This window comes from Euprymna scolopes, chromosome 12 (assembly GCF_053919585.1).
Source record: "Euprymna scolopes isolate OS-2025 chromosome 12, ASM5391958v1, whole genome shotgun sequence".
NCBI lineage: Eukaryota > Metazoa > Mollusca > Cephalopoda > Sepiida > Sepiolidae > Euprymna > Euprymna scolopes.
This window is the reverse complement of record NC_136493.1, coordinates 80071143-80086825: the sequence shown is the minus strand read 5'-3', so window position 1 is coordinate 80086825 and position 15683 is coordinate 80071143. Positions and strand designations below refer to the sequence as shown.

The window sequence follows — 15683 nt, the reverse complement described above, 5'->3', positions numbered from 1 at the left end:
TTATATTGAAAACATTGCCAGGGCCGCTGCGAAAAAGGTAGGCTCTCTCTAACGTGCTAGAAAACTACTGACACCTGAAAGTATCCTGTACCTCTATAAGGCCACCATTCGCCCATGTATGGAGTATTGTTGTCACATTTGGGCTGGTGCATCTGCTACTAGTCTCTCGCTCCTAGACAAGGTTCAAAAGAGAGTCGCCAATCTGATAGGCCCTGAACTGGCATCTAAGCTTCAGCCTCCGTCCCATCGACGAAACGTTGCATCCCTCTGCCTGTTCTACAAGTATTTTAATGGTGAATGCTCTGACGAACTGCAGACACTTGTGCCCCACGACGTAGACACCCTCGACAAACCCAGGCAGCTAAATCCCACCCCCACACAGTTTATATCCCTAGATGTAAAAAATCTTTCTACTCCAGTAGTTTCTTCCCCAGAACCGCTAGACTCTGGAATTCCATTCCAGGTCCCTGCTTCCCTAACTGTATTGACATGCAGAAGTTCAAGTGTAACATGAACCGACATCTTGCTGCCCAAATCCCAACATAGTGCCCCAGTAGTTGTTGCCCCTGATAGTAGCCCCCTACACCAAAGTGGCAATGTGCCTTTGTTTGGGGTGAAAATGTAATAAATAAAAAAAAAAATTAAAAATCACTCACACTGCAGATTGAACTTTTAACATCCAGAAGGGTTTCATGGCTGATGAAATGAGAGTATATTATCCATGTAAATTAAATAAAGGGTTCCTTCCAAAATTGCGTAGATTACCAAGATACACCTAAAGAAGGCCAGAGGTTACATCAATCGAAACATTTTGAAAATAATATCCAAGATGAGAACAGTACTTCAAAGAATCCAAATTATCAATCCTTATCTCAAAAATTAAAAAACATGATAACAGATGACCACAGAAAATATAAATCCTTCCAAATCATTTAAACTAAAAGGTGACCAACCTTACAAGATTTAAAAATTTTTCATTTATGGACATTTCCTGCAAGGAATTTGTTTACTCTCTAAATCTTTTAAAAATAACGATTTCATCAAACCTATAATTTTTTGACCATTTTAATGATACTCCAATGGTACTTCAAACATCATAGGAGACAACTAAAACCAAACTCTTCACTCTTATTTTTCTTTTTAAAAAAATATATTAAGATCTAGTTCTGCCCACCCGGCATTTTGAGGTCATCTATTTGCATTTTTTTTTAACTATGATTTTTCTTTGTAAAAATATTTTTGCTTCAATCAAAGGGAAGTAATTTTGCATAATACAGATTTATGTCCCTCATTTTGAATATGGCAGTCATTTGAAACTAATTATTCGAACAAAGTATTTTTCTGGAAGGCATGAAATCAAATTATATTTTATTTTTCTTAAGTTGCAAGAAAGACCGGAATCAAATACTGATTTTTTAGATGACAAAGAAACTATAAGGAGACCAACTTTACTTTATTTATTAGATACAAATTTTTGTCATATTAATGAGAATTCTTATTCAAGTTAAAATATATATATAAGCTTCAAATTAAAGATAAACTACAAAGATTAAAAATAAAAAGAAAAGGGTTTTACAAAAAAAAAAAAAAAATTTAAAAAAATATCCATAAATTTTTTCAAGACGATTATAAAACCTGTGTTACTTATATGCTGCCTTTGGCTTCCTTATAATGTCAAATGATTTAAAAAAAATATTTGTTGCAATTATAATGAAAGTTAAATTATTAAAATCCAAGTACACTTTTCATTATTCAATTGCTTTTATTTTAGTAGATGACTTTTGTTATGAAAAATAAAATGTATCAAATTGCAGGTAAAAATATTTACTTAAAATGAAAAAATAACATTTGATGAGAACAATTTTCCCTGTAGTTGTCCCGGCCCAGTGTACAGGCAAAACAGTTTCCCAGAGTGCCATATTTAAGGAAGTTCCACATCAGGTAATCTTTTTAGGGGAAGGGGAGATTGTAATTCCGCTTGCCAAAACTGTCAAGACACCTAAGATTTAGTCCTGCCAAGCAGAGAAACTGTAGTAGAATTAGTCGATCATTGTGTTCTCTTTCGTACCAATCACAAAAATAACGGGAAAATGTTCGACTTTTACGGAAGATGAAATGTTTAAGAAACGAAGACATTGTTTTACATCTGGAAAAGATCGTTTGGATTTTAGATGCATCTTCAGAGAGGTTTTGTCTCATGGACTGCCTGTTCATCATGCTTCTGTTTGAAATCTGCTTTTCATTGCTGAAAAGCATGCAAATTAGATAGATGCAACTTATTTTTAGGTATTTCTAGGAGAAGGATTGGGATTAAGATTAGGGTTTAGGACAGTTCATAGCTTAAGATATTTTTTTTTTTCAACAAGAAATAAAAAGGGATTTAAGAATTGTTAGAACAGAAAACCAAAAACAAACTTTTTTGTATTTGCGTGTATATTGAATATGCATAAAATTATACAGGCATATTGTTTCTTTTTTTTTTGGTGTATGTGTAGGGGTGTATATTGTACATGTATGAAACTGATTAAAAAGATTTTTATGGTTTATTTTTTGTTGTATAAAAAGGTGTACATATACATATGAAAAAAAAAAAACAGCAATAAAAATTAAAGCATGATTCTTATTAAAATTTTTAAAAATAGATTCAGAAATAAATCTATAAAAAAATTCTATTAAATTCTTAGGCAAACAAAACACCCCCAAAAACTTATGACTAAATAATTGATTCTAATTTTTTGATTTCTTTTAGGACTTCCTTTTTACGAGAAACTTTTTCCAGTTGTTCTTGGCTCGGGTTTGGTAATTCTTTCGATCGTATTTTCTCTTCCAGTTCTTCAATTTGCCGTATTTTCTTTTTCAAATTACGTAATCTCTTTGTGGGGTCCGTCTGGGCCTCAGTGACCTCACACGGCACATTATCCACAGGTTTAGATTTGCTGCTTTTCTTTTTATTGGAATTTGATTTGGGCTTTGTTTCTACAGCAACCAAAATTTTGGTAGCATTTTTTGATTTAGACTTTTTTGAAGTAACAACTTTAAATTCTTCCTCTTCTGTAGAATTGGCTGCTGTTATTTTCGTTTTAGAATCGGTTAGATTCATAGAATCCATATTCTTAGCAACAAATTCCATAGATATTTGATTTTGAGATTCTGATGATTTTTTGGGTTTTTTCATGATTTTTATTTGTTTTTCAACTGGTTTCTCAACCGGCTTTTCAACAGGATTTAATCCAGGTGGTAAAGTTGGCATACTATTTAACCACTGAATTCCTTTGCTTTCGTATCTAAAATTGAAAAAAGAAAAATAATTTATTTCAGAGTAATATAAACTCACAAATATATATTAGCCCTCCAGATACAAATATTTGGTTCTTATTTAGAAATCAACTTAAAAAATAAATTAAGATAGATTTTTGATATACATACTCACAGAACAAAGATGTTATATTCCAAAATTCATGCAAATTATCAGGTAGATTTTTTATATAGAAAATCATTTTTACAATTTTTAGCAATTTTAATAGTAAATTGTATGCATTACAAGGCTGATTTTGATCTCAATAGCTCGAATTGAGTTGTCTCCCCTCTATAAACCAATAGCAGATTCAAAAACACCATCTTATTTTGTAATTAAATTTGATTTCCTAAATAATAATAAAAAAACAACCTACTTGATCAATTTACATGATTTTTGGTGTATGATATTTTCTTTCTGTCATACAGATTCTTCCTTATTTGTTTTTTTTTTTTCATATGAGTGGGTGGCAATTTTGGACAATCACCAAAGTAAAGATACTCATCATTTTTATGCAAACAGAACCCTTAACAGATATCAGAGTTAATGAATGTTCAAATGAAATCAAAGTAGAATAAATAGTTGTAGTGATTGTGACCCAACTGGTCATAGGTATTACTAACAGGGCCCGTTAAACGACATAAGCCTGCGCCTCCCCACCTCGCAAAAAAGTATAGACGATAACATGCAGGTACTGTTTGAATTTAAAAAAAGCAATTAAGGGAATGCATAAATCAGTATGAATTAATAAAAGTATGAAAAACTGGTCCGTTAGAATAATAATGGAAAGTAAAAACACAAGTTTTAGAAGTTAATGGACTATTTAGAGTGATCGAAATCAGTGGTAGCAGTCCTAGCTGTTTCCGTTTGTTGTTCAAGTCTTCCTCTTCTTTTCAACTCTTCCACTAATAATATTACAGTAAATTCCATTTTTATGTCATCTTTTTCTTATGTGTAAAATAAAACAATTACGACTTTTTTCACTTCATTTCTTTGAGTATAGTCATGTTAAGAACGGCGTTTGGAATAGATATCCCAAACTCCCCATGGCAAGAGCGGTTTTCAGAGTAGACAACCCCCTTTTTTATTTGGTAGGGGGGGGGGTGTAAAAAATAATTCCCATATTAAACTGTGATAATCGTTATCGACATACCCACTCGCAAATGGTAAGAAAAAAAAAAAAAAATTGTGGGTTGGCAGTGTCTGTCAGAAAGAAGTAGATAAAAATGGAAAATATCTAAACAGGTAATCCTGCAGAATTTGACCCAGATTCTCAAGATATCCCATCAATCATCGGATTAAGCCAAGCACAGTAACAGATGCAGATTAATTTCAAAATAAACAAACAAACCGAAAAAAAAAAAAAAAAAAAAATAGAAATAAGCTAAATAAAAACAACAAAAACCTACCGTATAGTGACTGAATATAATTGTTTTTTTATTTTTTTTTTCAATATTTGTTTTTCTTTACAAATTATTTATCAATAATTTTTTTTTTTCAAAAAAAGATTAATGTTTTATTTGTAAGTGTAACTTGTTAGATGTAAATACAGTTTTTATTTTTTTTCAATATTTTTATCATTAATTTTTTTTTCTCCACAGAAGTTTTAGGAAAGCTGGAAATTTTGTTTCAGAAAATTGTAAATTGTTAAGTGAACGAGTGAGCGAAAGAAGAAATAAATTTTTTTTTTTTTTTGTCTTTGAAGCAAGAGAGAGAGAGTTGAGAAGAATATACAGCGAGAGCATCCAATAGATCGGGCAGGTTTATATAAACTATATATAAATGAATCACCTACAAAAAAACATAACTATGTTCACAAAGTGTATAATTAATTACCGAAACAAAGGTACAAATAGAGTGAATGAGTGAGCAATTTACTCATAGGGCACAATTAGGTATTATTGCGATGCCATGTTTGAAGTTTGAATTGTACATTAGCATTCGATTAGCATGCTAATACCGCTATTTTGAAATATAGGAATGGCCAGAGATCTTCCAATCAGAAATAGCGGAATTATTTTGGATAGAGTTTATTTTTTGTAACAGAAAAGGGAAATTTATGTTATGTTAATGAGTTTATGATCCAGTTATGAAGTGTGCAACCTCACATCTGTCCAAAATGGAGAATAGCTCCCGGGGATGACTGGGAGTGGTAGGAGTCCTTGTCATTTAGAGGGAAAAATAGGAACTACTTTCTCTAAAGATGGTTGCAATTGTGATAATGTTGCTCCTAGGATGTAACATAGGATTTTAATATAATGACTAAATGTGTCTATAATGACGTTCTAAAGTTACATAAGATAGTGGCTAATAGTCTAGACATAATTTGTATATGGAATCTGTTGTTGGAAACCTATGTTACTTTGGTCCATAGGGGGGATATCTGCAACCAAAATATTATATAGACTATAGAGCCATTACTCTATTATATTGTACCCAATATATAGTAGTGATTTCAAAAGTTTAAAAAATGATTTGGTTGCCATCAGCTAGAATCGAAACCAAAACATGTAGCTCTTCAGCCTTATTCGTAACCATCTGATCCAAGTCAATACGCATATAAAATAATGTTTAATGTTATTAAAGGTATAAATGTATATTTGCGCATGCATAGAAATAACACAGTTAATCAACTTATGTCTGCCAAGTTAAAATTTTTTTTCGATTTTGATCTTCAGCAGTTATTTTTACCGGTTAAAAATAAAATCAAATTTTCCACAGGCGAAAATTTTCTATATATCAAGTTTCAAATCTATACATCAAAAATTGACAGTAGTTTGGGAGAGACTGTTCCTCAGACAGACAGACAGACAGACATGGTCACTTTTATATATATATATGAAGATAAAAATTTAAATAAAATAATTTAAGAATCATAGTTATTTTGTTTTCAAATTTGGTATAAAAAATTTGACAAAAAAGGTAATGTAGAAATGCTTACACAGGAACTTCTTCTTGAGGAATATATCCATCTTTGACCCGCCGTGGCTTTCTCCAGGTTCCATCTGGTCTTTTTGAAGCAGGAATGAATGTTTCACCTAAAAATAATAGATAATTTGCACACAGTCAAATTTTAAACTATTAAAAAACAAAACAAAAAAAAAAAAAATGCTAACAAATTTGCGAATAAAAAAAATGGAAAAGTTGTGCATTCTTTCTTTTTTTTTTCTTATGCTGTGTCCACAATCGAAGGTTGGCAACCACATCTCAAAGCAGCTGTTACTTTTCACCATTCTTTCATAAAAGCAAGTGGTGTACCAAACCCAGCAGAACTACCACACCCAGTCACCATATCAAGATGAGAAAATGGATTCATACTTAGTCAACTGAAAGAACTCTAAACACAGCATGCTACTACAAAACTGCAATTTCTTTGTTTTATGTCCATAAGTATTAATAGAGGTAGATAGTTCAGAAGTATTTACATAATAGAGGTAGATAGTTGAAGGTGACTTGAAGGCTGTCTTTCCATAGATTACTACACCAAGATGTAGGGGAGGGTGCCACTTCTATTCCTTGAAGTACTGAACTTACCCTTATAATGCTGAGTATTTAGCGAGGAGACATTAGTTACTAGTTTTTTTTATTCTTTCATATGACTCGACTAAGAATTGAACCCTAGTCCATTATTGAACACTAACCATTACGTCTGAATACAAATAAAGCTGGCAACATGACTGGTTTCAACCCTATGGATCATATCCCTTTTTTAAAAAAAAGTTTTTCAGTGAATTTTGTCAGAACACCTGCTATGATGCTTCCTGTATCAACATCTGCCATAATTTTAAGCTCACATAACCTTCAGGGTATTCCAGAAATGTAAGAATGGCAGACTGTCACAAAGGCTTGTGGTTCCTGGGTTGTTGGCAATAATATTCTCCTTTCTTTCTCTAGCCACACTTACCAACTTCTCCTCCCCTGGTTTCAGATTTTGGTGCAGGGTTTTTTCCATCTTGAGTATTCATCTGCAATGCTCTTCCAATATTCTAGTGTTTTCCAGTAGTCCATAGTCCCCAGCTAACAGATTCATTTCCTCCTTTCAAACTTCTTTAAAACTAGAAGACTACCCAATCGAAGGGCAAGTAAAATGAATTTCCCGACCAAAAACAAAAACAGATCCTGTTTAGTTAACCTTATAAAAACTATAATTAATTTAGTACACAAAAATACCTACCTGTTGCATGTTTAAGTTTAAAGACAAAAGCCAAGTATTACAGTTAATTTGTGTGCCTTAATGTAATGAAAAATGAATTCTTGCATGTGCCTTTGTTGTAAAAAAACAAGGAGCCAAAATTATTGGAAAAATTCTTCTCCCATTATTAATGATCTATGTACAATATTTCCATAACTACATGGAATAATGTTTATGGGTACAGTTAAAAATGCCCCATTTTTTTTTTTTAGAGAAGCTTCAGTTACTCTATTTCAATGTGTAGTATCTGTTCTGACATTACACTTTATTTTTATCATTTGTGCTAAGCAATATTCTTAAAAAACCCAAAAAAACATTGAAGTGTGAACGGGTAAGTTGAAAAGGGGGGGTGTAACTGAATGATCTTTCCACCTTCTGGAACTACAACTTTCACATGGATGTCATTTTTCTATGAGAAAAAAGCAATTTAAAAAAAACAAAAAAAATAACATTTGTTACGAATTAAATTTTGATTTTAAGAATTCAAACCAAAACTTGGTACTTATGCAGAATACGGACCGTGCTATTTAAAAAAATTTTTTTATTTCAGTGCATATTCAGAATGTGAAAAAAAAAAAAAAAAAAAAAAAAAAAGGATTAATGATTGCTCAAAGAAAGAGAGAGAGCAGTGTGTACTTACCTTGCTTACTAACCAAAAAAGATTGCTTTCCTTCTCAGCTTTTTGTTTTTAAGGTTTTTTTTCCCAGGTCAGGTGACAGTTAATCACATGTTCTTTTGGCTATTTAAAAGGAGATTTCTCTCCAGTGGTTTAAGTTTTTTTTTTTTATGCATTTGTGGCTTGTGCCAGAAAGCTACTCCTTGATTACTTCAGCTTTACTGGCAAGATATTGTTAACAGACTGTCGCAGAAGGGGGCAATTCTTCCGCAACTTAAGGTAGGTGCACATTGCTTCCTTTTCTTGACTGAGCAATCATTGGATTTTTAGGAAAAAATTAATTTTTTTCACATTTTGCGGAAGAAGCCCTTACTAACATGGATAGAAGCAAGGCACATTTACAGAAAAGAATTTCTCTTCTATGGACCAAAATCAGAACTATTATAGAGATGGCTCACATGGAAGATGAACTTTCTAGTAAATCATTTGCTGCATTGCAGAAATCTGTTATAGAATATTTGATTGCAGTTGACGTGTTAGCAAGATTCAGCTGTTATGTTTTGAGGAGGCAGACTGGGTTCAAATTGAGAAAGAATCTCTGGCACATACTCTGAGATTCAGAAGGGAACTTAATGCTAGTCGGGGGGTCATTGAGAATGTACCATCTAGGCCAAGACCTGGTCTCTCTCGAAAGGATTCTTCTCTTCAGGCTAACTCAGCTTGTCACACTCAAGGTGGAAACTTCTCATGCCTCCCCCTGTTTTGTGTGTTACCTTTGGCAAGGATAGCAACCAGGTTTCTGCCAACTGTTTGTTGGACACTGGTAGTGGCCAGACTTATCTGTTGCGTAAGGTGTTAGAACCCCTTGGTCCCTTAGCGTCCCTTGGATTGAATTGCAAACTCAAATTGACTACCATACTTGGAGACTGTGATAGGTGCTTTACGGAAGTAAAATTGGAGGTTAGTGTTGGATCTCATTCTTTTCCTGTACTAGTACAGGAGGACCTGGATATATCTGTATGCATTGAGGAGTTGGATACCCTTTTAGACAGGTTCCAATGTCATAATTGCTCCCTAGCAGGTAGATTTGTGAGAGGCACAAACTTTATTCCAATTCATGAAATAATTGGATTGGATTTTATTCAAAGCTTGGGAACTCTCCAACTGGTTCCTTGTTTGTATGGACAAGCCTTTATTACTCCAACAGGACTGGTTCCCTTTGGTGAGGTGAAGCAGTTCCTTGACTTAGGCCATTCTCTGGATGCAAACCCAGAGAGCCCTACCTTCAATTCTGTTCTAGCATCAATGGCTGAAGTCAACCCCTCTCATCTTTGTTGTGAGCTAGAGTCACAGAGCATGTATGAGGATCCACTTAGTGATTTTTTTCCCAGACAGTGACGTGCAAAGGGGGTTAGAGAAAATGTTTGGAGTGGAGTTGCTGGGAATAAGAGAACAAAGACTAACAGATTATAATGAACAGAAGATTGCGCTCTCCTGACAATCCATCTTGTTTAAAGATAAGTATTACGTCCAGTTGCCCTGGAAGGAAGATAAAATATTGCGTGTCCCCTCCAACCATGCTGTCACCTTGTGCATATTAGAACATGTAGTGCGAAACCTGGAGAGGAAACAGTTTTACCAGGACTATCTGCAGGTTTTCCGGCAGCAGGAACGGGAGGGTATAATAGAGATTTAATGAATTCATTTGGATTCCACATAGATCGGTAGTGAAATCAGACCCAACTTCGACCACGAAAATTCGGCCAGTATTCAACTGTAGCCTCAAGGTTGGGAACTCTCCATCTTTGAATGAAGCTACTTACCAGGGAGTAAACTTAACACGTGACCTGTTGGATTTGCTACTCACTTCCCGCTCCAATAATCATGTTGTGTTGGCAGACATCAAGAAGGCCTTGTCATCCATTTTGCAGGATACTAGGGAGGCGGTTAAACGTCTTCTCGTCAAGGAAGATGAAGTTCCTGGCTCCACCCTTAATACTAGTCGGGGGTCATTGAGGATGTACCATCTAGGCCAAGGCCAAGGCCAAGGCCTGGTCCTTCTCGAAAGGATTCTTCTCTTCAGGCCTGAAGGTGGATAAGAACAGGTTCTGTTTTTTTGTTTTTTTTTTAAGGATATAGGATGACTATGTTGTTTTAAGGAACAACACAATCATTTTTGGGTTTGCTTCCAGTCTCTTTAGGTTAAATTATGTTCTCCGGTATCATGCTGCGTAGTTTCCCATGAACAACTGCAGATTTATAATGGCAAAAAAAAAAAAAAAAAAAAAAATCGCTTTTACGTAGATAATCTCATCATGTCTAGTTATAGTCCAGAGGAGCTGTGTGGATTATACACTCTCTCAGGAGCGGTTACATCAATGAGATTTTGAACTACAGTCTTGCAATTCTGACCATGTAGGAATTTGAAGCAAGATGGAGGAGCATGGTGCACTGAGTGTTCATGGCAGTGGTTGGGAAAAAGTACTTATTATTGGTACTGTCCTCTCTCCGACACTCTTCAAGTGGCTGCGGTTAAGTGCAACCCTGGTGCTTCTATTAAGAGACAAATTCTCAGGGAGACTGCCAGAGTCTATGATCCTTTATCATTGTGCTTGCCCGTTTCATTACAAGGTTGTATTCTGCTAAGCAAGCTTTGGGAGAAAGGATTAGGGTGGGATGTGCTGGTTCCACCTGAATTTTTTTTCCTTATGGAAGAAACTTCATTCTGGATTGGGGACCGTTTCCTTTCCCCATAAGGCACTCAATGAGAGTGAACCTCGCGAACTCTTTCTGTTTTGTGATGCCTCTCCAGAAGCCTATGGGTTCGCGGCATATGTGGTACAAAAGTGTTGATCTTGTTTGGTATTTGCCAAGGCTAGGGTGGTTCCTTTGAAAAGGAAAACACTTCCTACTCTGGAGCTCATGGCTGTGTTCCTGGCCATGAAGTGCCTGCCTATGATTCTAAGGAACTTTGAAGGGTTCACTTCCTCTGAGATTCATTTGGCCACAGATTCTCAAGTGGTCCTCTTTTGGCTTATCTCGGGGACCATCGCGAGCAAGAACCTGTTTGCCAGAAGTAGGTGGAAGGATATCCAGCAGATGAGCGTTGAGTTAGAAGCCACTTTCAGCTTGTATCCCTCATTTCGGTACATTCCAACGACAGAGAACCCCGCCGATTTGATCACAAGGGGAATGACACTGGAAAGGTTCAAAACCTGCTTCCAGTTCTGGTGTTATGGTCCAGGTTGGTTGAGTGGTGGCACCACTCCGTGGGCTACTCAAGACTTGCCATGCCTCAAAAAACGCAGCCAAGGTATAGCTCGTGTGTCTTGGAATGCTGCGATCATCCATGGAGAGGAAACACCTACTGTTCTGCCCCTGGAAAGGTTCTCTTCATTTAATAAACTCTTAAAAATGACTTCCTTAGTCCTAAAGTTTATCAATCGCTTGCATCGATTGGAAGTTACCAGTGAAAAACTGGCAGCTGTTTTGCTTATGCAGATGATGCAATGCCAGGTATGTGTTGAGGAACTGGATTTTTTTGCTAGATCCCTCAGGCAAGATGGTACCTGGGTTGGTGCAGGACCTTGATTTGTTTATTGATGATGAAGGTCTAATCAGATCAGGTGGTAGAATTGGTAAATCTCTCCACTTTAGCAGGGAGGTTAAATACCCTATTCTGTTGGCAAAGCGTCATCCAATTACCAAGCTTATTATAATGGATGCACAGCATTTAGGGAATGCGTTCACTTTAGCAGAACTGAGACGTTGTGGGTACTGGGTGCCAAAAGACAGACAGGCGGTGAAGATGATCCTGACTTCGTGCGCTCTGTGCCAAAGGTACAATGCCAGACATGTCTTGCCTCCCAATATAGCATTCCGTGTCGAACTGGAAGTTTCTCTTCAAACATACAGGAGTGGATTTCACCGGTCATGTTTGGGTTAGACAAAGTGGTAAGGAGGTGAAAATGTATTTACTCATCTTCATGTGTCTCAATGTCAGAGCTATACACATCGAAGTGGTACCTGACATGAGTGTGTTGGCCTCTCTGCAGACATTGGTGCGGTTTAAGAACCTGTATGGCATCCCGCCTGCCATTTACAGTGATAATGCTAAAACTTTCCCAGGAGGCTGTCGGTTGTTTAAAAGGTTGATCCTAAGCCATGATTATCAACGGAAGTTTGGCTCCTGTTCTATCAAGTTCTGCCCCATTCCACTTTACTCACCTTGGGTGGGAGGTGTTTGGGAGAGGAGTATCCAGACAATCAGGAATTGTCTTTACAAGGTGGTTGGTAGAGGTGAGATGGATTATTTTTCTTTACTTACCATCATATTAGATATCCAAAGAGCTATCAATAACCACCCTCTGACATAGCGAGAATCTGCAGAAACAGAGGCAGTAACTCCTAACATGTTTTTGTGGCCTAATAAGAGTCCTGGGTTGCTTTTAGATCTGAACGATGAGGATTTTGCCTCCTGCTTCCCACCCAGTTGAGAAATGCTGCTCAAGACTATGCAGGTTTAGGACCAGTGCCTGGAGAATTTCTGCACTCTATAGTATAATGAGTACCTGTTGAGTCTTCAGGAGAAACCCCAGGAGCGTTCTAGAGTGCCCTTCCAAAATAGATTAAAAGGTTGGGGATGTGGTATTGGTGAGGAGTTTACATAAGCCTAGGCCGCTTTGGGTTCTTGGGATCATTTTGGAGATGTTTTGCGGAAAGGATGGGGTAGTCAGGTCAGCAATGGTAAAAGAGTGGGGAGGGGGGAGGGTGCGGTGCATATCCACTTGTTAAAAAACCTATTCTCCCTTGAATTATCCTTAAGTGCTGCTAATGAAGAAGTAATTTGGCTTTGTCCTATGTGTGGTTCTCCACAGGGTGATCAGGACATGATTGGTTGTGACGGATGTGACGACTGGTGTCACTTCCAGTGTGTGGGAATTGAATCTCCACCTCCTGCCATGCTTTATATTTTTTGTTTTCCTTCATTTTCTTTTTTTTTCCTTTCCTGGGGAATATGTTTAAAAAAAAAAAAAAAAAAAGAAGGGATTAATGATTCCTCAAAGAAAGAGAGGGCGGTGTGCACTTACCTTGCTTACTAACCAAATGAGATTGCTTTGTCTTCTCAGCTTTTTTTTTTTTAAGTTTTTTTTCCCCCAAGTCAGGTGACAGTTAATCACATGACCTTTTGGTTATTTAAAAGGAGATTTCTCTCCAGTGGTTTAAGTTTTTTTTAGATGCATTTGTGGCTTGTGCCGGAAAGTTACTCTTTGATTACCTCAGCTTTGCTGGCAAGAGATTGTTAACAGACTGTCACGTCGCGGAAGGGGGCAATTCTTCCGCAACCTAAGGTAGGTGCACATTGCTTCCTTTTCTCGACTGAACAGTTATTCAATTTTTAGGGGAAAATTAATTTTTTTCACAGAATTGCACTTATGGCGTCAATTAAAAGTAAAGAACATACAGAAAAGTTTGCATGATGTACATATTCATTACAGAACAAAGATGTCATATTCTAAAAATTACGTAATTTAATTAAGTAGATTATTTTAGTCACGAAAATCCAATTTTATGAGCAAGTGAGTCGTAGTGCTATTGTCGGCTATGATGAAATTCAATGAAATAAGGAGACGACTCCATCCCAAGTGTCAAGATCAAAATCAGCCTTATGTTTAATACGGTTTAGTAGTAAAATAGTTAAAAATTGTATTTTTTTTTTTCTTAGTTAAAAAAGTGCTTGATCAAACATGATTTTTGGAATCTGACATCTTCATACATGTACATCATAAAGGTTTTTCGGTAATGTCCAAGATCAGTGCTCGGCAAAAAAAGTCAAGCTAGTGGATATGGAACGAAACGGAGTCAAGACACGAAAAACGAAACCATATATTTATTTAAAAAAGTAAAACAAAAATTTATATAATTAAATAATTGTTGTTGTTTTTCTTTTCGTAAAATAAGTGTCAAAACTAAATTTTTTTTTAATAAAATGTTTTATTATTGGATGATACAAGTGTTTTTGTTGTTATTTGTTTAAAACTCGGGTTTTTGTTTTCTGATAACACAAATGTTAGGGTTTCGTTTTTCGTGTCTTGACTATGTGACACCGTTCCGTTCTATAATCAGCCGTCGTATCCACTTCAGCTTGATTTTTCCGAGCATTAACGTTTGACATTACCAATTTTTTTCTGTATTTTTTAAATTAAGTATAATTATGAATAAGCACCGGATTTTCAAGTTAAATTCGAATTTTACGGTATCTTTTGTTTATTAAATTGTTAGGTGAAAGTACAGAATAGAATAGTTACAAAACGATCATTCCATGTGAAGAATGGCTGTCTAAATATTATTTCAGCACAGTCCGAATTCTGCATTAGTACCCAAATACATTTTCCATAAATTGATTTGTTTATATAACAAACAAAACATATTTCATTATTTCATGTTTAATCAGCATGAAAATAACTTTGCATTTGAGTTTACATGAGCAAAAGTTTTGTTTAAACTTTTGATAAAAACATCCCAAGCTTTCGGGGTTGGGGCGGGGGTTATTCCGAAAGCCGTTCTTAACATAGAAGGTTGGGGGGGTGTATAATACGCTGGATATTCTCGTAAAAAAATACCGTCACATGTTTATCCCTTACCATATGTGTAAACATTGCTGTTTTATTTACAAACTAAAAATAATGACATTTATTTATGATTTTACTACAAAACTTTAGTTACTTAAAGAAAAAACAGTGTCTTCGATGATCACGTTGTAGGCATGCTGTCGAAATTTTTGCAACCCAAGTTAACACTTGATTTGGTTGATGAAGAATGAATTTGTTAATAAAATTAAATTAAAACCAGTAAACTCAAAAATTAATGAAACTCTGTATTTACCAGTTTTTTCGTCGCGAACAACTCCAGTTCTTTCTACGGGTAGACTGGCCATGTTTCTTTCGAAAATAGTAACGAAACAAAATCACATTTATAAATCGAGGAAAAATTAAAGAGTTCCACTAAAAAGAAGGGAGATAATTCTGTCACATCAGCTAATATTTACCCTCCTCTTACCACGGAGAGTAGAAATAGTGGCACGCCGCACGAATTTGGGTAAACGTGGCCACCATACCAGTTCCTCCTCCCTCCGGTTTCATAGGAATACTCTGGATAGTTGTTTGGACACGTCAGCATTTCCAGGCAGAGACACCTCAGGCGAACGGTGATAAATCGGAGAAGATAATGTTTGGGAAGATAGCCTCCTGGGACTAACAGAAAATTTTGCCACACTTGGATTATTAGTGTCGGTACTGATTGGTCCATCATTGAGAATTGGGGCATTTATTACTATAGATAACAAACCGAAAAATACAAATACACATTGGTGGCGGCTCCCGCTCATGTCAGAGTATTGGGTCCTGTGGTTTGTCACTGATCTCCTATCTTTGGGGTGGATTATTATGTATGATGTGGCTGTTAAGTTTATGCCTATGGTGGAAGCGTCCTGAATAGTGTTTATAAGGGAGGGTAGGGGCAGGGTTGTTCTCGTCGCTCTCTTCTTCTTTTCCACCTAGCCTCTTCATTCTCTCTCCTCT

At 35.9% G+C, this 15683-nt stretch overlaps 1 protein-coding gene across 1 annotated transcript; it reads right to left on the bottom strand.

Moving 5' to 3' along the window:
- Positions 1-1808: 1808 nt before the first annotated feature.
- Positions 1809-15120, bottom strand: LOC145291366 (partner of Y14 and mago-like). The gene is made up of 3 exons (XM_080137140.1): positions 14989-15120; positions 6237-6333; positions 1809-3284 (listed from the first exon to the last, which is right to left on the bottom strand). Exons 1-3 carry the CDS (start codon positions 15038-15040, stop codon positions 2714-2716), a joined length of 720 nt encoding a protein of 239 aa, XP_079993266.1. The 5' UTR covers positions 15041-15120; the 3' UTR covers positions 1809-2713.
- Positions 15121-15683: the final 563 nt, after the last annotated feature.

Coding starts and splice junctions, on each gene's coding strand:
- LOC145291366 (XM_080137140.1), bottom strand. CDS start 15,040: ATGGCCAGTCTACCCGTAGAAAGAACTGGAGTTGTTCGCGACGAAAAA. Junction 6,334..14,988: donor TGTTCGCGACGAAAAAACTG/GTAAATACAGAG, acceptor TATTATTTTTAG/GTGAAACATTCATTCCTGCT. Junction 3,285..6,236: donor CCTCAAGAAGAAGTTCCTGT/GTAAGCATTTCT, acceptor TTTCAATTTTAG/ATACGAAAGCAAAGGAATTC.